The following is a 26,975-nucleotide window of genomic DNA, read 5'->3' on the forward strand; positions in this document are numbered from 1 at the left end:
AAGAAACCTGCCACCCCCATCGGCAGCTCGAGGGCCTACCCAATAAGTCAAAGTGAATGTATGCCTCGGGCATAATGCTACTTCCTCTGCTCTGTCAGCGTAAAGCGGATATCCCCGAATAAACCTAATCGCACGTGTCTTTCTCAGCCTACACTTTGCATGGGATGTTAGAACGGGAGGAACGTTCCATTTCAGAACGGAGAAGAGCCAATAAGGGACTTCGTTGAGGAGCTGCAGCATCCACGCCACGTGTACAGCCGCAGCCAATAGCGGCTTTCTATTGAATACTAGAAAAACAAGTAGCGCAACTGTCGCTTTCCTTCTCTCGGGGGAGGGGCGGGCCGGGCGCTCTCGCGCGAACAGTTGAAGATCCCGTGCACGACGTTCGGCGCTGTTTTGTGATTGGTCGGAGAAGGAAGCGCGGCCACTTCCAATCAGTGCAGGCGGGAGCAGGAAAACAAAATGGCGTCGTCCGTGGCCTACCAACAGCTGCGGGATCTGATCGAGACCCAGGAGGCTTTGCTGGACAGGCTGAGGCGGCAGGTGCGGGGGAGGGGCCCGCCGATGGGAGAGAAGGCAGCGCGTTTGGGGGGGCGAGGCCTCTGCTTCCCCCCGTCGGGTGGGCAGGCTACCTGTCGTTGTCGGGGCTGGTCTCAGGATAGGGGGTGACGATGATGAGCAGCAACAGCAGGAGTTCCGGCGTCGCCTTGTTACCGCCCAAGAAGCTGACAGAAGCTGTGCCGAAGATCTCCTGTTTCTGTCTACCCAACATCCTACGTACACAAATATTATCTTTTTCTTTTTAAAATGCATCCTGAGGGTCAGGAGAACATTATCCGGAAACTTTTCTCCCTCTCCTACGTGTTTAATGCGTTCAGTAACTTCCTTTGAAGAGCTCAATGCAGCATACCTGATTCTCCCCCTACACACATTTTATCGTCGCAGCAACCGTGTGAATTAGGTAAGGCCAGCCTTCCCTACCTGGCGCCTTCCAGGTGTGTTGGAGTGCAAGCCCCATAATAGCTGGCTGAGGGATCCTGGGAGTTGCAGGCCCATACATCTGGAGGGCACCAGGTTGGGGAAGGCTGAGTTAGACCACGAGATAAATACTGGTCTAAATAACGTCATGCAGTTGGGATTCGAACTTGAGCTTCCACAATTCTGGTTAGTACTAATCACTACACCACTGTCCCTTCAAATATAAACTGGGCTCCATAGCCCCTCCTCCCTCCCTTCCCTGCTGTGGGCTTGTGTTTTTAGAACCCTGCCAATGAACAGTACACAACCCTGTTGAATAAACCTGTTACTTTACCCTGTTAAACCTCTGCGAAGCCTTTGTGGCCCCTGAAGTGGCCTGTGTGGAACTCCAAGGTTTGCAGAAGTACAAAACAGTGGGTGGGAGGGGAATGTTTGTGCACTTAATGGCCATGGAGTGCTGACTGATGGGATGGGGGTGGGAGGAGAATGGAATACAGCTTCCTGGAAGAGGGCACTGATTAGAAACATTCCACACTGCAACATTTCATTGCAGGTCTCACATCTAATTGGGTACATAAGCCATGATAGCTAAATAGGACTTTTATGTTTAGAGGCACTATGCTACTGAATACCACTTTCTGGGAATGTAAATAATGGAAGAGGACTGTTTCTTCATTTCCTCCTGGTGGGCTTCCTGAAAGCATCTGGCTGGCCACTGTTGGAAACAAGATTCTGGGCTAGATGGAGATTTAGTCTGATGCAGCAGAGCAAGTTCTAGTGTTCTTACAAAGGATTATATAAAGTCTGTCTGCAGCTATTATCCAGGTGGAACCTCCAAGTTCAGAGACGGTGTACTTCTGAATACCAGTTGCCAGGGGACAATGACAGGAGGCCACTATTGTTTTCATGCCTGGCTTGTGGGTTTTCTAAAAGTATCTGGCTAGCCACTGTTGGAAACTGGATCCAGAAATAGATGGACCTTTGGTCTGATCCTGCAAGGCTCTTATGTTAATTATTCCCTTTGTACACTCATAGCTCTGAAATGAAACCAATCCTCTCCACGAAAGACTGAGATTTTATATTTGGTTTCATTTAAGGCGGTAACCAAATCAAGATGTCAGCAGGGATTCTCCAAAACATGCAGCACCTGAAATAAGGCACACCAGCCATATGTGGTTATGGTAATATAAAATGGGGAGACACGGTTTTGTGATGTGTTTGACTACAACTCCCATCATCCCCACTTGAGAATTATGGGAATTATAGTCTTAACATATTTGGAAGGCACCAGGTTGGGAAAGGCTGCTTTAAACAGTCTGAGCCTGAAATCATTGGTCTCTGGTGCACCTAACTGAATAGGTTCAGACTGTAAAAATGACTAATTACTTTTAGGGTGGCTGAGAAATATGGGAGGACTTGTAGGACTTGTTTCTGTCTAAACGTACATAAAATTGCACCCTTAGTTGATCTTATGCAATGGTAAGTCTCTTATATACAAACAACTGATTTATAATATTCTTTTTATAGATAGCAACACAGGAGGAGAGCTCAGTAAGCAAGAAGGAATATGAGGCTATTGTGAAGAAACTAGAGGTGTGTAGGTTTCAGTTATTCAATTATTTCTGATATTTTAACCCCCTCCTTTCTATATAAACAATTAAGGCAGTGATAGAGAGTGCACATTCTCAAACTTTTGCACAGTGACTAGAACTGTTGTGTCCAGGTTCTCATGTAGACCTTAAGGGCGCAATCCTATCGGGATAGGCGGCCACCTCTGAACTTGGAGGCGACCGCCTATCCAATGCAGGATAGGAGAAGCGTGGAGGGGATCGTCCCCTCTGCGCTTCAGCCACCCTGCATTCGCAGCTAGACAGCCAATTTCAGCTGTCTAGCTGGGGTGGGGGGGATGCCAGCCTACGCATATGAGGTGTCGGAACAGCGCTTCTGCCCTCCCACCCCAGCATGCTCCCAGGAACGCCCCATTTTCGTTGCTCCACGCTCCTCTTCCGGGTGTGGGGCTGTTCCATGCTGCCTACAAGGCAGCGTGGGAGAGGGTGGAGGTCAGTTCTCGGGGAACTGACCTATCCTATGGCCATCTAGCCGCTGGCTATTGGCCATAGGATTGTGCCCTAAATCTATCATTGTACTGAAAACTGTGTTGTAAGTATGTTATGATTTCAAAGGTGGGGGAAGTGGCATCTGAGTACATGAGATAGAGAACATGGCAGAGTTCTACAATATTTTCTCCTACTGATGCAGTCAGATGCTATTTGTGTTAAAATGTTGCTCAGTGAAATTAGTTAGGCAATATAATGAATTAAATTCTTCAACTTTAATTTACAGAAAGAAGAGGAAGAACATACAAAGACAAAGAGAAATCTAGCTATGACATCTGAACAGCTGGAATTTGCCCTTGGGGAGCTTGATATTCTGTCAAAGCAGCTTGAGAGGGAGAAGCAAGCATTTGATAATGCGTATGCTTCTAAATTTGTTGTGGGGGGTCTCTGTGAAGAGTGCTTATAGTTTGGCAGCATAAAAATGAGGGTGGACATCACATTAGTTATAATCCCCAAGTAGACTGCTAGCTAACAGTCCCTAGGGGACTAGCAGCTGCCTCTCTCCCAACCTCTGAATTGTTCTTCTTGTTATAAACGTTTATATACCACTTTATTTAAGCCATCAACTAGTGCACAGCAATTTAAAACAACTAAGATCATAAAACTATAAAAATAACATCAAAAACAAGAACATTAGAATACTAAAGCAACTACATAATTTAAAAGACTAAATTAAAAATGGTTGTCACATCCTAAAGTCGGTATTATTATCGTCATTATTATTAACATTTATGAACAGCTGTGCTAATGCAAATAGCAATGTAAACAGTCTGAGCCCTGAAGAAGAGCAGCTACATCATAGTCTCCTCTCTTACTGGATGTTCAGAGGCTGGAAGGAGGGAGGAAGCCGCTGGGTCCTAGTACCTCTTGGAGCAACTGACATGCCGCCAATCAGTGTTTACTATTCATTGTTAGGAAAGTGGGAAGATTCAACAGTTTTTCTGGGAGGTTTCCAATAGGTCCCACTTTATTCTGTGGGACTTATTCTTAAGTAAACGTGCATAGGATTTGCAATCTTAGGACAAAGTGGGACTTTGGAATAAACGCACAAGATTGGGATATGAGTTTCTTGACAGAGAAAGCAGGATTCTTGAAAGGATCCTCCAAGTCTGTCCAGATTTAAATGCTATATGAATAATCAGGGTCACCATTCATCAAGGGCAGTAACACCTATATTTCTGATTTTAAGGTATAAAGCTATCAACAACTACTAGTCATGATGGCTAAGTATCACAGGACAGTGCTATCACACTCATGTGCTACTTGTGGGTTTCCCATAGGCATCTGGCTAGCCACTCTGTAGACTCTTTGTAAGCACAATGCTGGGTAGACCTTTGGTCCAGTCCAGTATGGCTCTTATGCTCTTAAAAATACTTCTAAAATCCACCTTTTTCGTTTGCAACTTCAGCTTCTTTTCTTCACATTAAAAGTGTATGCTGTGTTGAACATGTTGATTGCTGCTTTGGATGTTTAAAACCTATTGTAGGGCTCCAGATAATAATCTGGAGACATATTTCATTATTATTATTAGCATAAGGGAGCAGTCAAAACATTGTAAACTGTTATTTACAATTTGTCACTGTTACTTCTGTTTTAGACTTTCTCGTGTAAACAACAAAGTGCTAAAGCAATCAATCCAAAAAGACAAACTGATCAGCAAATGCACTGGTAAGTTCACTAGATAATTTTACTGTCTTAAAATGAAGGACACTTCACACATTACATTTTTTAGGCATATACGTGTAGGTATATTCCTACTGATGTTGAGATATGACAGGAAGTTGTAAACATGTATCATACAGCCATGATTGGCAGCAGTTCCCTGTTGACATAACAGTCAGTGGCGTTCCTGTGTTTGCCTCTGTATATTGTATGAAATAACTTGCTCTCTCCACTTTCTCTATAGCATGCATATGTTTATAAATCTGAATTTTGGATCCCTTTTAGTCATCTTTTTTTCTAAACTAAAAAGCCTCAGATGTTTTATATATGCCTCATAGGGATAGTATTCCAGCCCCCTGACACATTTGTACATAATCACTGATTTCCCTAATTGCATCAGTTCACTGCTGTTTATAGTGTTGCTTGGGAGACTTCCAGTTACATGCTGTATTCACTGCTGTATACAATTACTTATGGAATTCTTTATCCAGTGTAATTAGATTCAAAATGATGAAGAAGCATAGCTTTAGGAGTTACTTATAGTCTGATGTGGAGAAATTCCTGGCAGCATTCAGCAACAATTTCCCAGAACACCCCCCCGCCACACACACACACACACTTGATGTTTTTGAACTTTTGAACAGAATATGCACAATTATGCCCATCAGCATAATATTTATTCTTGGCACAGAATTTGGAATTCTGGAATGTAGAATGCATATGGCACTACATATTTAATGTTATTGTTAGGCCATATTTTGATAAGAATTCTATATACATATGTGTGTTATATGTCCTGACCATTTCAGATTTAGGAGATAAAAAGTAAATTAGTGATTCTCAAATTCCTCTGCCAGAAATAGAGACCCATATTCAGAAACAGGAAGACATTCTAAACTACAAAGAGAATGAGATCAAGGAGCTGCAGCACTTCATCAATCAGCAGAAGCAAACCTTAAAGTAAGTATTTTAGGCTGGAGCCTCTTTTTCCACTGGCATTTATCATTGACTTCAGTGGGATTCAGGCAGATCTTCTTGTATTTAAGACACCTATAGCTGATTCACTGAAAATACACAAATTGCAGACTTTGACATAAAAGAATGCAGACCTGAGGTTTACTGCAGTTTGTTCCCAACATGATTAACTATGGTTTATTACGATGTCCGAACAAGCTCAATTAGTGGCCAGAGAGATAGTCCTTCCTTATGTAAGGCTTTCCTCTTTGGTAGGAATGGTAATAATTTATCTTTATCAATTCTGTGTATGTTTGGAAGGATTATTCAGGGGCCTTCACACACATGGGTATCCTTCCATTTAGTTTCCTGATGTTTCAAATGTGCCAGAGTTCAGTAAGGATTACTCTATTTAGATGCCTATTTCCACACAGAAAATTATGTAGTAAATGTTCTCGCAATCTGCTATTGCAATTTTTGTCTGTGTGTATGTTTTGTTTTTTGCAGAAAACAAGCATCTGAGTTTAAGATACAAAAACAACAGGAAAATTACATAGCAAACGTCCTTGGAAAAAAGAAGACTGATTTTAAGTAACCATTGAAGCATTCCCTTAAGTCACTTGATTCTAGACTTACCCCTACCACTATAGAAGTTGAGGATGAACTTTTGAATTTTCCCACTAAGAAATTCTGTCTGTAAACAAGATTACCATTGAGAAATTCACCTCCAAATGTCAGTTTCCCCTGTCTCATGCTGTCCACTGGAACTAGTCATGGACTTAAATATTTCTGTACAAGTTTAGGTGGACAAAGATTGCAGAATTAGGCCCCCAATGTTTAGGTTTAAGGCACCACTTTTTCAAGTTCAGGTGGCATGGGTGTAAAAGTCAGTCGGTATCCTAATGATCTGTAGTAATCCAATCTCTGGGTCTTTCTGGGAACTGTTTTACAAGTCATTCCTGATGTGGGCAAGACTACAGTGCAATCCTTTGTCTACTCAGAAGTAAGTCCCATTGTGTGGAAAAGGGCTTATTGCCAGGAAAGTGGGTATAGGTTTCAGCCTGTCTGAGAGCTCTTTTCTACTCTGGAGTATACCTTTCAAGACTGGCTGTCATTCTTCCTCTTCATCAGTCTCTAGAAAATAAAATAAATGGTTTCAAAGAGATGCACCAAAGCTTCAGCCATTAAGTGGAAATATATTCTGAGAAATATACAAATAAATAGTTTCAAACTAATTGCCTGTAAATCCATTGACCTCTGTCATAAGGTAATATTTATAACAGCTAAGGCTATCTTCATTGCATGTCTTTTGAAAGCCATAGAAATGGGAGAGCCCAGTGATCCTAAACTACTGAAATATTTTTCTGCTTGCACAGTGAAATAACTGGCAGTTCAGTTGTACTCCATTTCTATGTGTAGAAGATCATGGATGGATAACTGCAGAAGATAGATAACAACAGGCATGGCATCACCGAATTATATTAATAAATCCTTAATCCTCTAACATGTGCTTATACATGCTTCAAGATAACTTTAAAGAGATCTGTAGAGTCTGGAGACCCAAGTCTACAATACATTACCCTTTCATGTAATGCTAAGCTCAAGTGTATCCAGCTGCCACTCACTCCAAATTCAGTGGAATTCTTGACTTCCAAGCTATCAATACTTATCATGTAGACAGTTAGCAGCAGTCTTAAAAGAAACCACTTATGATGATGCTTTGTTATCACCCCATTTGCCAAGACAGAACTAGAATAGTTGTCTTAAAGGAAAGATATCCCAGAGTTTGAATTACATAACTTATTAGGTTACTAGCATCATGCCAAATAGATGTTAACAGAGAGCAGTTACAAAACATGTATCATAGCCTATAGTATATTTTTTAAGTAGGAACACAGCCAATGTTTTAACCTTCAGTTTAAATTTATTTTTTAATTCTTTGGAGGGACATAATCAATGGCACAGGTTTGCATACAACAGCAAAACTACCCTATCCTAAATCATTATGTGTGGATGGGATATGTGATTGAACTGGGTCAGGTATTGGGAGTACTGTGTAAAAGAGACCATGTGATTGGAGTATGATTTATCTATACGAAGAAGGCGTTAGGAGTTTCACTGGGTTGTGTGAGGGGAAAAAAAAATAGGCAGCTAGCCAGGCACAAAGATCAGGAATATTACAGTGAGCTTGTTGGTGGCTTCAAAGAACGGGCAGAGCCAGCTCTAGCTATGTTAGTACCACGACCTCACACATACAGATTATCACCACAAATAATTCCTTGTTAAGTTTCTGTGTCCAGGGGAAGGGATTCTTGGTGCTTGTCCCTTGCCCTGACTACAGCTTCTGGATAGACTCCCTATTTTCAGGGCCATCTTGATTTGAAGAGAACTACATTTTGTCTTGGACTGCCTAGTCATTCTCGACCCAGTCTATGCACCACTTATGGCCACATACTTGTGAGAAAATAAAATATCAGAGATGCTCCAGAACTTTGGTAAATTCCAGACAGGAATGAACCACGCCTGCTTGCATTCAGGCTGTCTCTTGGCTTATCTCCCAGTGAATTCCTGTCATCTAGCATTTACTCAATGTGGGATCCCCCACAATAATGATGAATAGGCCCTCTCAGCTTTCTTGAGTCTTACACCCCTGGCCCATATGAATTACTGAGATACTTGTGGGCATTTCAAACATCGCAGCATAAGTCTTGGCAACACACCTAAAACAATAATGGGCACAAACAGCCTCAAATAAATAGTTCATATTTTGTTTTGTTTTTACTTCAAAGGGTTAATTGCTATGACATTTATTTATGTGTGTGTGTGTGTGTGTTTTAATTCTCAAGACTTTATATTTAGCTCCCTTGGTGAACTGATCTGACCCGGGGTATCTAGTAGCTTCTGGTCCTGGCATCCCTCCAGTGGATTAGCACCTGCTGCTGTTACTTTGCTGATCTATTAATAAATAAATAAATAAATAAATAAATAAATAACATATTTTACTATAGTTTCCAACAAGAGCAGACCATTGCATCTCATTCTGTAAACTGTAAATTGAGATATATGCAATTTTTTTGTTTTATGTCCCATGTGTGGAATGATTTGCTTTGAACAGAAAAAGGGAGAGGGAAACTTGATTTATTTAACATTTTCTCATTTTGTAGAGATTGAACCTGAGAGGCTATTTTATTTCAAGCTCTAAAGGCACTTCATAGCTAGAACTGAAACAATTTTGGCACCCTCTTTGGGAACAGACAGATTGGACCCCTGCTCTGTGCCAGTTAAGTCAGTGTCAGATATACTTCAGCTGTCTTGGCTAAGTTTCAGTACTGAGATGATGTTTGGGGAGTTGGATCAATAAAACCATCTGACATTTAGACACTGAAATATTCACAAGAACTCACGTTGCACTAGTAGTCCAAGTGTTTCCAGTGGTAATTTCAACCTTCTTAATTTAGCCACTATTTGTCAACAGAGTTTTGGTTGCTGGTACTATTTGCAATAAACTTGAACATTGAGGCATAGGTGCAGTTGGCACTGAAATGCATAGATGTTCTGCGTATGTAGCATGAGCAAACCGGTCGTGAGGCAGTGGGAAAAGAGGCATTAACCCATGAAGGAAATGCACATTCCATAGGTATGTTTAGTGCAGCTTATTTGAGCTCCCAGGACTCAGGCAAGATGAGTTTTACAAAATCCAAAGTGGACTTCTGCGAGCAAATTTCACAGGTGTTTATTTATATGTTGTTATGGAATTTAGTCTCAGGTAACACATTATTCTTAAAATAAAATACTTCAAGAAATCTTCCAAAAACATCAAACCATACTGTACAAATTGATGCAAATACAGTATTTCCAAGATAAAATACCATATGAATTCATCCATGTCTTGTATTAACAGTGGGACAACTTTGTAATTTAAATTGTGCTTAGGTTTATTTAGAGTTTTACAAGAACTGAAAAAATGAAGGCATATCTATTAGGGTTTATAATTTAATTGACATTTGTATGCATATAAATCCTGCTGGTGGGCCAGGAGTGTGTTTGCACAGCTAAGGCTAATGCACCACCTACGTTTGTTCCTGGAGATGCCTGATCTGGCCATGGTGATGCTTGCCTTAGTTACACCCTGTTTGGACTATGGTAGTGCATTACAGGGGGCTGCCTTTGAAAGGGGTTTGGGAACTTCAGCTGGGCCGGAATGCTGCATCCAGATAATTGATGGGGGCTGCTTATAGGAGCATTTGTCTCCCTTGTTACAACAGCTTTATTGGCTACCAGTCCATTTCTGAGCACAATTCAGAGTGCTAGTTATTACCTGTAAATTCTTATATGAGTTGGGACCAAGTGGTTTGAAAAACTGCATTCTCTCATTTAAGTTTTCCTGGATTTTGCGATCCCTGAGTGAGGCCCTTCTCTCTGCCCCATGCTTGTCACGAGCATGAGAAAAGGCCTTCTTGGGGGCTGCTTCCAGGCCCTGAAACTCCCTCGGAGTTCCATCAATGATGGCCTTCCACCACCATGTAAATTGCAAAGTCATTTTTATTCAGAGAGACTATTGGCTTTTAAGCTGACTTGTTTGCTAAAACAGGTTTTATCTGATGGATTCTATTTATTTCTTTTTATCAATATGTTTTTAATTGATTTGTTTTTATGTTTTAATTATATTTTTGAGTTTTATCTGTATTTTATTACTGTTAGCCACCTTAAGCACTATTTTTAAAGGAAAAGGGAGCATGCATTTAATTAAGAAATAAATGATGTATTTATATCATGGCCCCTTCCAACCCTACTATTCTATTTATGATATTGCCTAATCTGTTATGTATTAGGTAATTCTTACCATTACAAATCCAGAAATGAACCAGAGTAAATACCACACATTCAAACAATTGAATAAATTCAGAAATAAAGCAAAATAAACAATAAAACGTGATTATTCAGGCCCTGAAGTATTTTATGGGCCATAGTAATCCGGATTTGTTGTAATAAATAGACAACACTAAATTGTGCATAAGACTACTACTATATGGTACTTCTTGGTGAAAATGGCATTAAGAGTTGCATGCTTGTCAATTTTGTTGTGCTTGAGAAAGAAAAAGAACAAGGCAGCTGTTTATCGCTTTGTTTATAGACCCCACAGCCCATGGGCCGCATGACATCTCTGGCTGCTCTGCCCTTTCATTCCTGCTTTGAAAAGGTGTCCCAGGGAGAGCAGGGGAGAGAACAGCACTTTGAAAGCACAGATCCAGTTTTCCAAAGGCACCACGTTCACCTGGGGAGGTAGTAGGCCCTTCCCTATGGGGGCAGAGAGACAGAGCTGGGTACCTTGAAAGTGTGGATTCATGCTATCAAAGGCCTCCCTTTTGCAGGGTCTGTGTGAGAGAGAAAGAGAGTGAGAGAAAAGGTGTGGGATGTCAATGATCAACCTGCACTCTTCCTCTTAAGATCATCACACCCCACATTCTCTCTCTTCAGTGCCTGAGAGAGGAAAAATTTAAGTGGTGATCTTAAGAGAGAAAGAGTGGGGTAGCTCTGGCCCCACTCCTGCTTTATAGAATACACTGGATGAAGAGGCCCAAGGCATGTCAGTTCTCAACAAATGAGTCATAAGACAAGGTGATGGAAATTTCTAGGCCGCCATCCATCTGGGGATGACTGCCTTGGAACCTGTTTATTATTTATTAATCAGATTTATATATCGCTTTCCACAAAGTTTCAAAGTGGTGAACATACAGTGTCATACCATCAAAACAGCAATAAAATATGACAAAACTATACAATAATAAACATTACTAACTACCAATAAAATTGCACGCTCTGCTGTGCTCTCCAGATGTGGCTGTCTGGGTCGTGTCAGGGAAAGCCTGTGTGAAGAGATGGGTCACGAGGAGACGTCTAAACATCAGAACCGTGGGTCTGCCTAATGACAGTTGCTAATACGTTCCAGAAGGTGGGTACTGCGACACTAAATGCTCTCCCACACGTGCTCATAAGAAACCTCAGGAGTATGTGGCTCCCTCAGGAGCTTCCTCTGATGATTGTAATGATCAGGCAGGGACATAGGGGGTGAGGAAATCCCTAATGTGTATACTGTGTATACATGTGTATACCACAGTTGCTGCTGTTGCCACTTACAGTGGCAGCACACACAAAAACAAAAGCCCTTAGGAAAAAAATAGAAGAAGCTATGTTACAACCCCTACCAATGGTAAGCTTACCTGTGAGGAATTGTTGGAGAATTTCCCCTCCTCCTGGAGAAATTCAGTGAAATGGTCCCCCTCAATTTTTCTGCCCACAAATAGGGTGGAGAATTTCAAGATGACATTTATGCACAGCTATGTACTATACCTATATAAAATGGCTAAGGGCGCCATCCCATGCATGTTTAGACAGAGAAAAGGCCTACAACTCCCAGCATGCCCCAGCCAGCCATGCTGGCTTGGGCTTACTTGGAGTTGTAGGCCTTTTCCTCTGTTTAAACATGCATAGGATGGCGCCCTAAGGGAGAAATTCTAGATGTTTGAACTAAGATTAACCATCAAACTGTTCTGACATCAGCTAAAATGTTGCTTACCCCATAGACATCCCCAGAGTCTTTTTGTGATGAGATAATAGAAGGCAAGTAGGGTCCCTACTGCTTAAAGTCATGAAAATAAAGCATTGCCAACTTAATCAGTTCCTCAATTTTTATCCTACCCTTCCTTCAAAGAGCTCAGGATGGTGTATGTGGTCCCCCCTTTTATTCTCACAACAATCCTGTGAGGTAGATTGAGCTACAAGATTGTGGCTGGCCCAAGGTCACCCTGTGAGCGTCATAGATTAATGGGAATTTGAACTTGGTCTCCTAAGTTCTAGTCTTCTAATCACTATATCACAGTGGCATTCATGTAAGATTCGGGAGCTTTGGACTGCTGTATGTGATGGACCGCTGAGTCAAATGATGTCTCCTGATCATGCTGAAATAAACTTTATGTACCATGGAACAGAAGATCACTTTGGTGCTCCAACCTTGCTTGGCCCATACATAGTTCAGGGTTTTGGTGGGCTTCTGCTATCCTTACAGAGAGCATTCTGTAGCAGGAAGAACTAGAAGCCAGTTGCCCATTTTACCCAAAGGGCTTTTCTACATGAGGCATTTATCTTGCACTCGTCATTCCATAATCACAGTTGTTTATGGGTTCTTCAGACGACATCATGACCCTTCAGTTTTGCTTCTGTGTCTATCCAGCACTTTCAGTGAGTTTTTTTAGAGCAGGGAAAATGGCATTTAACTGTGAAAGCGAAAGAAAGCACAATTTCCTCTTGTGTATTTGAGCGATTCCGCTATACCACACTGCCGCCTAGAGGTTATGTAGCAGAAAGGCAGGAAAGGAAACGCTCCTCGTGTCGTGCTTGGATGTCAGTTCTGTGACGAAACCAAAAGTAGACGCAGCAGATTAACAGTCTTGTGTAGAAGAGCATCGGTCTATATCTGGATGCTGCACCATTTTCCTTCCCTTTCCACTTGCTTTGGTCTCCTCATCTCACAAGGATATTCTGAAAGAATGATTAATAAACAATGCTGCTGCTGCAGGTACAGAGGGCAGGATGGTGTCTGTGGATTCAAACACCTTTGCTTTGGGTGTCTTGAATGGGCTAGGATCCATCGGGGCTTGATCTCTTTATTTCTGTATGATTACAATCCCAGTGGAATGGTGAGTTATAACTCCAGCTGGTGGGCTGGATTTTTGCACTGCCAGAGCCCTCGTAGACCAGTGAAGCACCACTTGGATACCCCCGCCCCACACACTGCTTGCATGCAAGCCTTCTTGTGGAATGCGCAAGTGCCAGGCTGAGCTTGCTCTCTCAGCCTTTACACCAGGAATCTTTCCAAGTACATAGCTAAGTGGCCACTGGTTACTATTCCTGTTGTCTTGCCCTGCATGAACACTGCATGGCATCCAGGGATTGAGGTTGCTACTAGTCATTATTTCAGTGGTTTTTAGACTATAAAAGCATGTTGTGGTAGATAACCAGCTTTGGAGGCTGAAAAGAGATATTGAAGATACATTTTTGCTCTTAACCCCAACTCTGAACCTATCAGCTATACCCACACACTTGTTATGCCCATGGTGGGCTAAATTTATCCCTGTTCCCACCAATTAGGCCTGTATTTCTGAAATACATTCACTACATTCCATAGAGCTGTGGTGTTTCAAAGAAGGAGAGATAACCCTTATAAGAGAAATGCCGTTTTGGAATAAGGGCCTTTTGAGACCGTACAAATAGGTACAGTATTGTCATCCCATGATTGTTCCAGAGTCGAGCTTTAACACTGAAAACAGATTCCAGCATTGAACTATTAGGTTTCAGGCCTGAATGCTGTGTCAGATTAAACTGTAGTAAGAAAGGGAAAGAGAAATTGCAGGAGGCTGGGCTGGAGGATAAGAGGTATTGCTAGGGGAGAAGAAGACAGAATATCAAATATATGTTTTACTTTGTTTAATTTAAAACATTTATATCTTTTCCGCAGTAGAGCATTTCCTCAATAGAGCTTAAGGTGGATAACAACAATAAAACTAAAAGGGGTATGTAAAACACTGAAGGCACAATCCTATGCATGATTAGACAGGTAAAAAGTCTTACAATCTCAGCATTCCCTAGCCAGCCTGAGTGGCTGGGGAATTATGGGAGTTGTAGGACTTTCTTCTGCCTAAACTTGTATAGGATTGTGCCCTAAGAACAGCAAAAAAAATAAATAAACAGCCATTAAAAACAATAGATATTCTTATGTTGTGTGTGTTTCAAGACTGAGGGCAATATCCAGTGGGACGCTTCTGACCCCACCACTTCCTTTCCACCCTGCCAGTTCCCTTCCACAAGTGGTAGGTCCCAACGATTCTGCTGTGCAGAATAACCACTGCTTATGCAAGAGAGATTTAGCATTACCTACACGAAGTCCCAAAACAAGTGGAAATGCTCATTTCTGGAAGGAGGCAGGTCAGCAGAGCTCCCTTATGCGAGCTCCGCTGACCTGCCTCCTTCCAGAAATGAGCATTCGGTTCATTTTGGGTTGCCCCAGAAGCACTAACTCGCCGTTGCACAAGCAGTGGGGGCCACTTGCACAGCGCAGTCAGGGGGGTGGAAGAGAATCAGTGGGGGCAGAAGCACTGCGTTGCATTCCGCCCTGTGTTTCTAGTTGGTGTGGGACTACAGGATGCATGCACAGTTACTAAGCTTCTTGTTAATTCATAACGTGGGTTCACCGTTTTGGCTCTGCTTATCAAATACATGGTTATCAGGTGGTAGTAGTAGTAGTAGTTGTTGTTAGTGCTGGCTTCTGGTTTTGGAGGGCCCTTGGGCAAGGCACCCTCCATGGGCCCCCTCCCTCAATGAGTCTCCCTTCTCACCACCATCGTCGCCACCTGCTTTTGCTCCTCATCCTCTCTTGCATCATTCCTACCATGTGCATGCTTGACAGGCAGAACAGTGAACGAACAGACATTGGCACTGACATCGACTGTTCCTTCTTCTCACTACCACCGTGGTCAGGGTCAGAGCGAGAGGCAGGGGAACAAGCAGGTTGCAGTGGTGAAGAGGAGGAGCAAGTCCGGGGGGTTCTTGTCAGTGGGCCCTTGCTGGGGTATCGGCCCTCAGCAGGTGCCCAGTAATGCCTACCCTTGACACTGACCCTGGTAGTAGTAGTAGTAGTGGTAGTAGTAGCGAGAGCCACAAGTTTTTCTCAAATGCAGATCCTGAGGAGAGTGTTTGTGCTAACTCCATAGAACTGTTCCTTACTACACATTTGCTATCAAGGTCTGACAATTTAATTTAATAAAGTCGCATTTATAGCCTACTTTTCTGCAGCTGCTCTTAGAGTGGCTTACAATAGAACAAACATAGATACCAAATATATGGATCACACCAGGCAGGGTCTTATGGCCTTTACTCCTGAGATGTTATTTATATTGATATAGGGCTTCTTCACATGGACCCTTTATCCTGCTATTGAGATTGGTTACTCACAGAAGTTTGCTGGCCCTTTAGATGATGTCATCAGCCTCCAGGGTGTCTCCTGCACTAAGTGACCTTTATTGCATTTTTTAAAAGATTGGAGATAATGAGCTATCAAATTACAATGTTTGAGTTCCACTTCAGTTCCTTCCTGAAAAAGGAAAAGCTGCAATAAGAGGAGCTAGACCACAGCGCCATCTAGCAGCTGCATAATGAAACATATGGAAGATTCAGATAAGGGGGGAAGGACGTGTGTAAAGGGAGTCCATTGTGATCCTGCATTTAAAACGGAAGCAGAAAGCCCCATTTTAAATGCGGGATTTTAGGCGGGTGCAGAGATACTGTTAAGCAGCTATGTTCATTTAGTACTGATTGCTTCCATAAGCAACAGCTACTCACATGCCTACATCCTGCTTTTCAATTTCAGGCCACAAATATTAATATGTTTCTAAAGTATTCTTAATCAGTCAGACAGGTACAATAAATTCAGAACAGACAAATATGGAGCTCTGGTGTTTCTTGGGGTGACTAGGCCTATGACCTCAGAGGCTGGCAAGTGCAAGATTGATTTAGGGGTAAACATCACTTCCACAGGAAATTATAATACTAACATATAGTGTAACTGGCTATCAACTCAATAATGTTCTAGGCGGAACATTGTTAGATCATTTCAAAAATGTACACTTGAAAGATAAAAATTTGTCATTAATTGGATCCAGGCAATGGGTTGGATCCAAAGATGCTCTTGTGCTAGTGGAAAGCTTTTTCTGCTCACACAGATTTATGTATTTATTTATGTATTTATTGGCTGTTTCCAAATTAGCGGAAATTAATTACATGAGAAAAATGAGCCCAAATCCCAAAGACATCCTCCTTTTGATCAAGCTTTTGTGTAAGACTTTGCATAAGTTCCTTCTCAAGACCCTTTTGTGGCCTACTAGAGTTTATATATTCCTGCCTGTATTTCTGTTATTCATTGTTCCTTATACTGTTGTAACATTGCACTGCAAGAATTCTTTCACGAGCTCTTGTGCAAAGGCTAACTGAACAGCTCTAGTGTGTTTGCTCCTTCTACTCATGGATCTTTGGATCCAAGCCAGTTTGAGCAGTTATAGTATTTAGTTCTGAATTAACAGATGTTAAAAACCTGGTATGTTGCAGAAATGGAAATGCTAGCTTTTATCAGGGACTTAGACCAGCTGAGGTTAAAAAAATTAATCATAACTTGCTAAAAAGTAATGGGGTATTGGATCAATATTGGTGAAACATGGTATGTCCAGGAGAGCATTTTTTGATATTGTGATATTTCTTGAATTAGGCCAAGGCCTGACACCCTCAAACCCTTGAGGATTGATGGCTATATCACTCTTTGTCTACATATGATACATATTTGCTGTTATTGAGTATAAAAATCACGTTGTTGTGAAAACATAAAACATAAATATTCCCATTATAGTCCTGATGAGGGGCGTTGCTAGGTTATTAAAAGATCCGGAGCACGGGCCTGTAACACAAATTTGCATATATATATATATATATATATATATATACACACACACACACACACACACACACAAGTCTAAGCGCACATCTAATATGTGTGTGGGGGGGGTGCATGCGGTGTGCTTGCATGTGTGTATAGATTTGTTGTTGTTCAGTTGTTCAGTCGTTCAGTCGTGTCCGACTCTTCGTGACCCCATGGACCAATAGCACGCCAGGCCTTCCTGTCCTGCGCTCTCTCCCGGAGCGTGCTCAAGTTCATATTCATTGCATCCGTGATGCTATCTAGCCATCTCATCCTCTGCCGTCCCCTTCTCCTTTTGCCTTCAGACTTTCCCAGCATCAGGGTCTTTTCCAGGGAGTTTTCTCTTCGCATTAGGTGGCCAAAATATTGGAGCTTCAGCTTCAGTATCTGTCCTTCCAATGAGCACTCAGGGTTGATTTCCTTTAGGATGGACTGATTTGACCTCCTTGCAGTCCAGGGCACTCGTAAGAGTCTTCTCCAGCACCACAGTTCGAAAGCATCAATTCTTCGGCGCTCAGCCTTCCTTATAGTCCAGCTCTCACAGCCATACATTACTACTGGGAAAACCATAGCTTTGATTAGACGGACCTTTGTCGGCAAGGTGATGTCTCTGCTTCTTACTATGCTGTCTAGGTTGGCCATAGCTTTCCTCCCCAGGAGCAAGCGTCTTTTAATTTCATGGCTACAGTCACCGTCTGCGGTGATCTTGGAGCCCATATAAGAAGTGTGCACTGACCCCCCGCCCCACTTCAACTCACACCCTGATTTAGCATTTTGGAAAACATCCCGCTTCTGCTCTGGCCAGTTTGTAGTCGGACCACTTCAGCTCAGCACCAAACCTGAGTCAATGTTTGGAAAAATGAATCTTTATGCTTCCTGTTGACTACAATGGGAAATTAGAAAAAAACTGTAACTTTTTTCTCTTGGTCAGAACTGGATGATAATTTCAGGAAGAGTAGCCCCCTAGAAGGGGATTACACCTGCCCAATGTCAGAAAAATAGGTGCAGGGTTTATATTTCGATTTTCTTTTAAAGCGAACTGCCAATAACATTTTAATTCCTTGGAAAAATTGGATACACATTTCAGGATTCATTGCCCCATCAGAGGAGATCATGTCTCCAAATTTCAGAATGATAGCCACAAGGGTTTTTATGCAAGGGTGGCCTTGACATTTTGAGGCCTCCAAAAGAGGACATACTTATCTCCCTATGTTCCTTGTGGACCATTGTTCTGAAAATTACAGACAGCCTAGAGGTGTCCCTAAGTAAGAAACCAGCAAAGTTTCAGAAGGATAGGTGTAGCAGTTCATGTGGAAGGGGAGTTCTCCAATTTGTGGGAGGGAGTGATTTGCTTTCCCTTCCATTCACCTCTTCCCCAATAGTTTTTGGGTAAATTTGTATGAAAACGCACAGGTCATTAGACGTGTCCCCCAGGCAAGAAGCCTGCAAAGTTTCTGAAGGATATACATGCATGCAAATTTAGAATGACTAGAATTTATTTACATTTCACCAAAGTTAGCAACAGGGGAAAATGGGTGGGAAGGTGATACAGCACTCATGTCCTGCTTATGAGTTTTCCCGTGGGTGTCTGGTTGGCCACTGTGTGAACAGAATGCTGGAATAGATGGACCTTGGTCTGATGCAGCATGGCTCTTCTTATGTTCTTAAATATAGAGTGCGTCTGAGCATGTGCAGAATGTTTTTCTTTCACCACTGGGCACTTAGATTCTCCCCCTACCAATTCTATTCCCCTCCATGCAACCATCCCTCCTCATCCTACCACCCTCCAGCAACTCTTCATAAAAATAGATGTCTTGTTTTGTGCAACTCCTCTTTACCTCCTCCTTGTTATGCACAAGTTCTCATTGTATCTTTCTCCTCATAACTTCATTTGTGCCAAGACTTCACCAGGATTCAGCCAATGAGTCTGTTTTCAAAACTAACGCTAAGTTATGGAGAAACTCTGAGCATACTAAGTGCCTTTACCTCACCACTGAAGCTAGAGTTCATGCAAACCCCCTCAAAAAACTAAATCCACAAATGACAGAACATGCATAGGACTGAGCTGAAAGGGTAGTCGGTTCATTAGGTGGTATTGGGTAGGAACTGTATTAAGCCTGCAATACCATGCTCACAACTCAGGACTTATTTCTGAGTAAACATCCAGAACATCAAAGTGCAAACGTCCCTGCAAGAGTAACTCGTCCTGGAACCCTATGCACACTTCCCTGAAGGTAAGCTTCATTAAACATAATGGGGCTTCTGAGTAGGCATACATAGGATTGTATAAATGAGCAATATTTATCTCCTCCACTTGAAAAACAAACCAAAAACTCCTATTTTTATTAAAGCTTTCAGTTCATAGGAACATAGGAAGCTGCCTTATACTGAGTCAGACCCTGGGTCCATCTAGCCCAGAATTGTTGACACTGACTGGCAGCAGCGGCTCTCCAGGGTTTCAGGCAGGATTCTTTCCTAGCCATTCCTGGAGATGCTGGGGATTGAACCTGGGACCTCCTGCATGGCAAGCATGTGCTCTGCCACTGAGCTACAGCCCTTCCTATTGCTGGATAATGGCAACTGACAAAACAGCCCCAGATTTGTTTCTCTGTGACCATGTGAACCCACTCTTCTCAAAGACTTGAGTGAGGAGGAGAAAAACCAACACTCTTGTCTGTTTGTATAAAGTCAGATACAGTTCAGAACTTCTCTTGCCCGCTGAATAAAAGTTTCTTTAAGAATTTCCCAAGATATCCTCTGGGTGGAATAAAGAAGAGAAAGAAAGAAAGAAAGAAAGAAAGAAAGAAAGAAAGAAAGAAGGGGAGGGGAGGGGAGGGGAGGGGAGGGGAGGGGAAAAGAAGAATGGCGATTGGAAATGTGTGTGGGGTGGGGGATAGAGAGAATTCTTTAAGCCAGGTGGTTCCTTTCAGAGAGGTGGTACTTCAGAGGAATTTAGGAGGCTGTGGAGGGTTTGTAAGGATTGCACATACTTAAATGAACTTTATGAGGTGAGGTGGCTGAGGGTTTTTTCTAGCTTTTTTAAAACTGTAGAACCTATTTAAAAGCCCCAGGAGTTTCTCGATCATGACGCCACATAGTCCTAACCCTCCCTTTGAGATTATTTGAGTCCTACAGCTATTTAGGAGAAATTAAAGTGGAGGGGGGCAAAGAAGTTTGTGGAGGCTGATTGCATCCTTTGCTGTACTACTGCAGAATCCAAAGGTTCCAGTTTGGGGCAGTAAAATCAGGTGCTGTGTGAAATATCAGTATTTCACATGGATCTCTTTCTTCCCTTCCTTCTCCCTCTTCAAAATTTCACTGCAGGCAAGCTCCCAACAGTGGGCATGTAAGAGCAGAAAAGTAGGGGGAGAGAGGTTTTTTGCATCTCAAAAAAACCCCTACACCACAGATTAAGGATAGTGACCTCCTAATGGTCACCTTAAACAACTTCTGATTAGGATCCCTAATCCCCTGGGTGGCTTGACAGTTTTTACATTTTGTTTTAGACTTTGAGAAAAGGAAACTTTGCACATGGCTAGCACAAATGCCACTGGACCTAACTGCCTGAAATTTGGCACATTCAATCAGCTCCATGGGGGCAACCAAGCCTCCAATTTCCATGTATTTGTCATACACGCTAAAAAAGTTATGGCCATTTTTGATTTCCAATGCAAGTCTATGGGAAAATGTAAAAAAAATGGCAATTAGGACAGCTCAAAAGATCCGGGTCACAGCTCAAAAAACATCTGGGGCCCGGGCCCAGGTGGGCCCATCTCAAATACGCCCCTGGCCCTGATGCATACATCTCACATTACATAGTTGCCGCTCTTAACTGCTAATTCCAGGGATATAAGACTTGCATCATAGAGATGCTAGGTTAGTGCAACACTCTTGTCTTCATCCATAGAACATCATGACCAATGGCAGCCTTCAATTTAGTACTGAAAGTTCAGGGTGTATATTCATTACCTTAAGTGTTTTTCTTAACTCTGTGGTCTACATCTACATATTAAATAGGAAATGTGATAGAACAGAATGAAGCCCTGTAAGCAATCACCCCGACTTCATTGCTTCCTTCCTCTTGCTCTGTGGTCTGATAGATGTTGCCATCCCAGGTAAGCTGTTGCTCAAGCAAAGGTATTCAATAGATGGTTTAAGTGGGAAGCTGTTGCCATGTGAGGAAAATGCTATGTAGCATCTGAGCCTCTCTGACAACTTTGTTCATAATAATTAGAGCTGCAACTGTAATAGATGAGTTGGGTTTTATTAATGTTAATATGTTTAATATATGTACTTATAAAAGTTGCAGATTGCAAGCTCCATGCTGAAAGATGCTTTCCCCCTTCACTCTTACGCAAGAGGTAATGTCTCTTCTAAGATGGCACTGGCTGCAACATATACATGCACCACCTAAGACATAGTAAATATGCATTTTTATTCAAAACTATTATTTTATTCCTATGCATCTTTATGCAGATTTCATAGATTGATTAATTACTTAATCAGCTAAAGTTATTAAACAAGCAAAAATTATTTAATTGGATGACAGCCTTAACAATAATGCTTATACTTTTAGTTGCTGTTGTTGTTTTAATTTTGTTTATTGACAGAAGTGTCCCCCAGAGCGTTCTTTTTTCCAAAGCATATTGCACCTTGAAACTAGCTAATTTGTATCTCAATTTTTGACTGAGTTGCTCTGGAGAGAAACAAAACAAATATAGCATTGATATTTTGTTTTCTGTTTACTGATGCTTGTATTTTTATAGCACACTATATGTGTGTGTTTCTATTTTCCTCTGCATGGCTCTAGCAGGCACATGACACAACCAGGGATTTTTCTTTTTATCATGACTGGATTAAACAGGGAGAGGATGGAACATGAGCTTCATCCAGAAGATCAGGTTCTCAAGTTTGAGTGGGAACAGCCCCAGTGGCACCAAGGTTAAAAGAGGATCTAGTCTCCCATTGTTCCAGCTTAGACTCCCATGGTGTACACAGGATAAAATGTTCTCCTCTGTGAGAAGAAATAGCCAACTTTCTTCTAGGCCTCATGGAGTGAATGGGGAAGAACAAATCAACTACAACTGCAGATTCCATTCTCCTCCTGAGAAAGATTGCCACATATCTAGCAATTCCAAAGGAGACCGCACCTCTGACACTTCCAGTTCTTATTGTACACCGCCGGGCTCAGAGCAAGCTGAGAGTTTTAAGGACTGTGTCGAGTACTTTGAAGAAGCTGGAAATTGTATCAAACAGTGCACTTACTGTGACTCAGAATATGAGCAAGGAAGCATAACGGCAACATCGCTCCTCTCTGCAGCTCAGACAAGCCCTGATCATAGAAGCAAGTTTTCCGAGGTTACGGCCAGCCAACTCTCTGGGACTTTGAATAGTTGCAGCAACATCTTACAAGAAAGCCCATGCAATATGAACAGCAAAGAGAAAGGTAATACTTTTGCCATTACATCTGGAGGAATTCAAGCTCATTTTCCTCCAACTAGGGGCAAGACTTTGGGAGTCTCATTGCCAGTTCAAGAGGCGAGAGCACAGAGCCTGCAGGCGGACCACAACAGCACTATAAAAGATCAAACCTGCAGAGAGAAACTCTGTTCCAGTGGTAAGCAAGGCCAACAGGTTCAGATGTCAATCAAAGCCAAGAATAGCTCAGACCCAGTGTGCAGTGGCAGAATGGGTCTAGTCACACGAAGGCTGCAGCCAGGAGACAGCGGATCGAAATATTTGGATCACCCTACACAATTCAGTTTTGATAAATCCAAGGAAATGTTACCAAATGCTCGCAAGCTAAAGAAAAGCAGCCTTGGTGGTCGAGCTCACGGTCCTGTAAGTAGCAAAGCAGCATGCCCCAAATATTTTGTTGAAAATTCAAGTGTTTTGAGTGACTCTGACGAGGCTGATAATGAAGTAGAGAAGCTCACTGCTCTGTCTTTCCAGAGCCTCTCGTGTCCCCAAGGCAGTTACCTAGATATGTATAGTTCCAGTAACAGGACATCATCCAGCTTGTCCAATTCCTTGCCAGAAGATTGTAATGGAATGAACAGGTGGCCAGCATGCAGTGATCAGAGGAAAACAGTGGTGGTCGGCCACACGAAAGGAAGCCGGCAATTCCCACCAGCTAGCAAAGCCCCGGAAACAGAACTGCTCACTGGCTTACTGGGGAAAGAGCACCTTGAGTGCATTGATGTCACACTGGAGAATGCTGAGGGCAAAAAGAGCTTCTCCAGAAAGAGAATGGTGCCCAAGCGCCAGATCCAGTTGAGGCGGAAGGAGAAGAAGGAGACAGGCTTTTGTCCTGCTAGTGACTGTGCTGCCCTCCAGCCATTCACACAACCAAGGAAAGAGACAGCAGTGAAGGGGAGGAACATCAGTGATGAGTTTAGGATAAATTATAAACAATTTCTGAAAGCAGCCTCTTTGAACAATGCTTACAACAAGACTAGGATTGCTTCAAGTTTGGTGAAAAATGTTTTGGCTAAAAAAATGCAATATGAACAAAGGATTAAAATGGAACAAGCATCCATCCAGGGCAGCTCAACATCTTCTGTCCCTTCCTCTATAAGTACTGACCTCCAGGGGGACAGTTTAGAAGGCAAGTCAAGTTCTCTGTCCAAGTCAGACTGCAGTTTTTCAACTGAAGATGTGCAGAGCCATTCCACTACCAGTGAGAGGTCTGAGTCCATTGCAGTGAGTAAAGAGAGCATGGATGCCTTGAGGCCAACAAAGGGAGTTGTGCTCAATGCGCAACTAAGGGAGAATGTCTGCAAACTGAAAAAAACATTTAATGAGCTGAATGAGAGAATGAAGAATCAAGAAGCCACTCACCTGAAGCAACTCCCCATCTTGGCAGAGGGTGGTGTGAATACGATAGAGGCAACCAACATCAGAAAGCAGGTCACTGGGGAAAGAAAAGAATACAGGAGAGCCCGAGCTGTGTTTGAGTCCATGCAGCCCGATATAAAAAGCTTGGCTGCCGCTCCAAAATTTGCGAAGCCCCAAAAGCCATGGCCAGACCTGAAGCAGCGAGCTATTAGGCCAAACAAGTACACACATTCAAAAGAAGAAGTGTTTCCACTTAAACCTAAAAGCCACATGGTGACTAAAGATACTTCCAGGAACATCTTCACATCCAAAACCAAGGAAATGAAACTCATCCCTCAGATCAAGAATGAGCATAATGTTGCAAATGCTTTTAGGCACACACCTTTGGACAGAGTTTCCAAAAATCGAATGTTGCCTATATTTCAGACCATGAAACTTTCATCTGGCAGTTTTCCAGCTTCTGGAAAATCACACAGTGGTGAAAAATCTAATTGCCCCCAAACTCCTCGCACAGAGGAGACTTCTCAAATGGAAAGGAAAGGGAAGATAAGAATGCATCAATTCAGAGATGTCAGAAAATTAGTGAAGGGCACCTACTGCCTTGGCTTTAAATCATCAGACAGCTCCAGTGCAGACCAGGCTTCCTATTCAGAAAGCAAACATGAGAATGGTTTGATAATGTTGCCAAAGGAATCCATGGCCATTTCACCTCTGTTTATACGCTGCACCTCAATATGTCGGAAAGATGAAACACCAACAGTAAACCATGTGGAGGAGAAAAAGCAAGACCAAACTGGGGGCATAGATGTGTCAACACTTTCTCTGCGTGATGTTAGCACAAGCAGCAGGGAATCCACTGGCTATTCTCATCCCACTGCACAAACACATGGAAACATATCTGTATATAATCCAGAAAGCAAATGTTCTGCAGTAGGTGAATCTCCTGTGCACATCACTACAATTCAGTCCAAGAAGTATGTTGTTGAGAATAAAGAATTTCAGCCACAAGTTGAAAATAAACCAATGCCTTATGAGCGGACTGAATTAAAAGTCAGACCTTCTTCTGCAGCTACCAAAAAAGAGTCACAGCTTAATATTAAAGTCAACAGCTCTCTCTCCAAGCAGACACACAAAACAGAAACTGACTATTTCCCAGCTCTGAATTATTCCACATTGGATGAGAGGACCATGAAAGAAGCATTGCCACCATCTAATCATAGCTTGTTAAGAGAGAAACAATCTGCTGCTTCATCAGAGACCTTTGTGATTCCATCTTCCATGTATCTTCAGGAAATCACAAGAGGAGATCATGGTTATGTGACCACAAGCCGTATTCAGGAGCCCTGCAAAGCCCAAGAAGCTGAATTGCCCCATCTGAAGCACTTATCCAGCGAGACCTTCTCAGTGGCTCCCACAGACTATAAAGGTTATTCTAGCCTTTTGAAAGAAGAACATAAATTATCTGGATCTGGAACTGCCTGTGAGAGCTGTAGGCACCCACAAGCCAACAGACATCCAATGACAAGCACCCAAAATATTCAGACACAGACTCCAGCAAATCACTTTGTTGACTGTGCATCTGAAACTAAAATGCCCTTGGACAATCACAACAGAATGCATTCAGAATGTGTAATTTCAGACAGTCCAGTAACAACAAGAGAGTATACTGAAGGAATCAAGCTAATATCAAACTCATCTTTTACACCATCAACTTCTTATGGAAAACTCCACGACCTGGGATGTGATTCTTTTAATGAACATCAGGCAACAAATGAACAGTATTTTTCTGCCATTCAGGCTGACAACACAAATTACTTAACAATTCCTGTGAAAGCCCATCAGCCCGAGGGAGCGACTAAGCATCCAGTGCCTACGTACATGGATAACAACTCTTTCACATCCAATGTCTCTTTCCAGCCCAGTGGGGAAGCATCAGGAAATAAAATAAACAATGAGCTTTTCCCACCAAAACAGATGGAGAAGAAGGCACCCTCTGATAATTTGTTATACAGTCACCCAAGCCATGGGCAACTCCCCTTAAGACATGAAGAGTCCCCTAGTTTCCCAAGAAGAAATGAAAGAATTTCACCAGCTGGGAAGACTGCCCCGAGCCCAACTAGACACTTTGCTGCTCCTCTGCAGGCACATAGGAAAATGTTAGTTGATCCAGAGAGTGGAAAATGCTACTATGTGGAATCACCAAGGCAGCCTCAACTGAAGATGCTTTATGACCCAGAGACAGGGCAATATATTGAAGTGTTGATACCACCAGTCCCATTGACATCACACAGCGGGCTTTACCAGTCTCCTTTCTCATCGGTGGTCATGAATCCAGGGGGATATGGACCACCATACCTGTCCTATTCTGGCTTTACAGGCTTCCCCCCTCCTGCTCCAACTGTGGCACCTCTCCATGTGGATCTTCAAGACCAACAACCCGTTCAGGACAACGCAAACTTCAACGAGAGTTTCAACCATTTTTCAAAGAATGAAGTTCCTCCAGCTTCCCAAACTGCTGATGGAAACTACATGGAAAGTTTATATTATATTCCCACTGGGATGAATTCAAGTCCTAATCCTAGTCAAGCTTTATATTCCCCATCTACAAATTCTGGCCCTTCAGTGCCTGAAAAGGGATCCTTCCTTAGGATGTGACATATGATGGAACAAAAGCATCTGGGGGAAAGAACTGCTTTTGTATTTCGGATCATTCTTCTTTTTTCTTTTTTAAAGGTCAAGCTAAGCCTCATTTCCTGGAATCTGGGGAAAAGGAATGACACAGGAAGGGGGAAGCTTGGTTGCCTTTGTTTGTTTATTCTGCCACTTGGGCTTTGAAGGACTCAAGAGGTAATAGGATACCAAGAGTTTACGGCACACACATATTTGCTTGATTGATTTGATTTTAA

At 42.4% G+C, this 26,975-nt stretch overlaps 2 protein-coding genes across 11 annotated transcripts in view; both read left to right on the plus strand.

Annotated features, from left to right (window-relative positions):
• The first annotated feature begins 436 nt into the window (after positions 1-436).
• The window catches only part of SPATA24 (spermatogenesis associated 24), a 46,849-nt gene continuing 20,310 nt past the window's right edge, over positions 437-26,975 (plus strand). For 2 of the 10 annotated variants that reach the window (XM_084826111.1, XM_084826121.1), the window contains exons 1-7: positions 437-543; positions 2,506-2,571; positions 3,322-3,452; positions 4,693-4,763; positions 5,615-5,717; positions 6,219-6,302; positions 11,548-11,664. In XM_084826111.1, the coding sequence (XP_084682237.1) occupies positions 463-543; positions 2,506-2,571; positions 3,322-3,452; positions 4,693-4,763; positions 5,615-5,717; positions 6,219-6,302; positions 11,548-11,638 (627 nt within the window). In that variant the 5' untranslated portion in view covers positions 437-462 and the 3' untranslated portion in view covers positions 11,639-11,664. Of the gene's footprint in view, positions 962-2,505; positions 2,572-3,321; positions 3,453-4,692; positions 4,764-5,614; positions 5,718-6,218; positions 8,722-11,547; positions 11,718-21,249; positions 21,347-26,975 lie in introns of those variants that run through there. The other 8 variants (XM_084826129.1, XM_084826139.1, XM_084826174.1 and 5 more) reach the window with 8 other exon arrangements.
• On the plus strand, positions 22,027-26,809 carry PROB1 (proline rich basic protein 1). Its single transcript, XM_084825896.1, has one exon. It carries the CDS (start codon positions 22,111-22,113, stop codon positions 26,722-26,724), a length of 4,614 nt encoding a protein of 1,537 aa, XP_084682022.1. The 5' UTR covers positions 22,027-22,110; the 3' UTR covers positions 26,725-26,809.

Source organism: Heloderma suspectum, chromosome 1 (assembly GCF_057233095.1).
Source record: "Heloderma suspectum isolate Gila_16-S chromosome 1, 16-S_ref, whole genome shotgun sequence".
Classification (NCBI taxonomy): Eukaryota; Metazoa; Chordata; class Lepidosauria; order Squamata; family Helodermatidae; genus Heloderma; species Heloderma suspectum.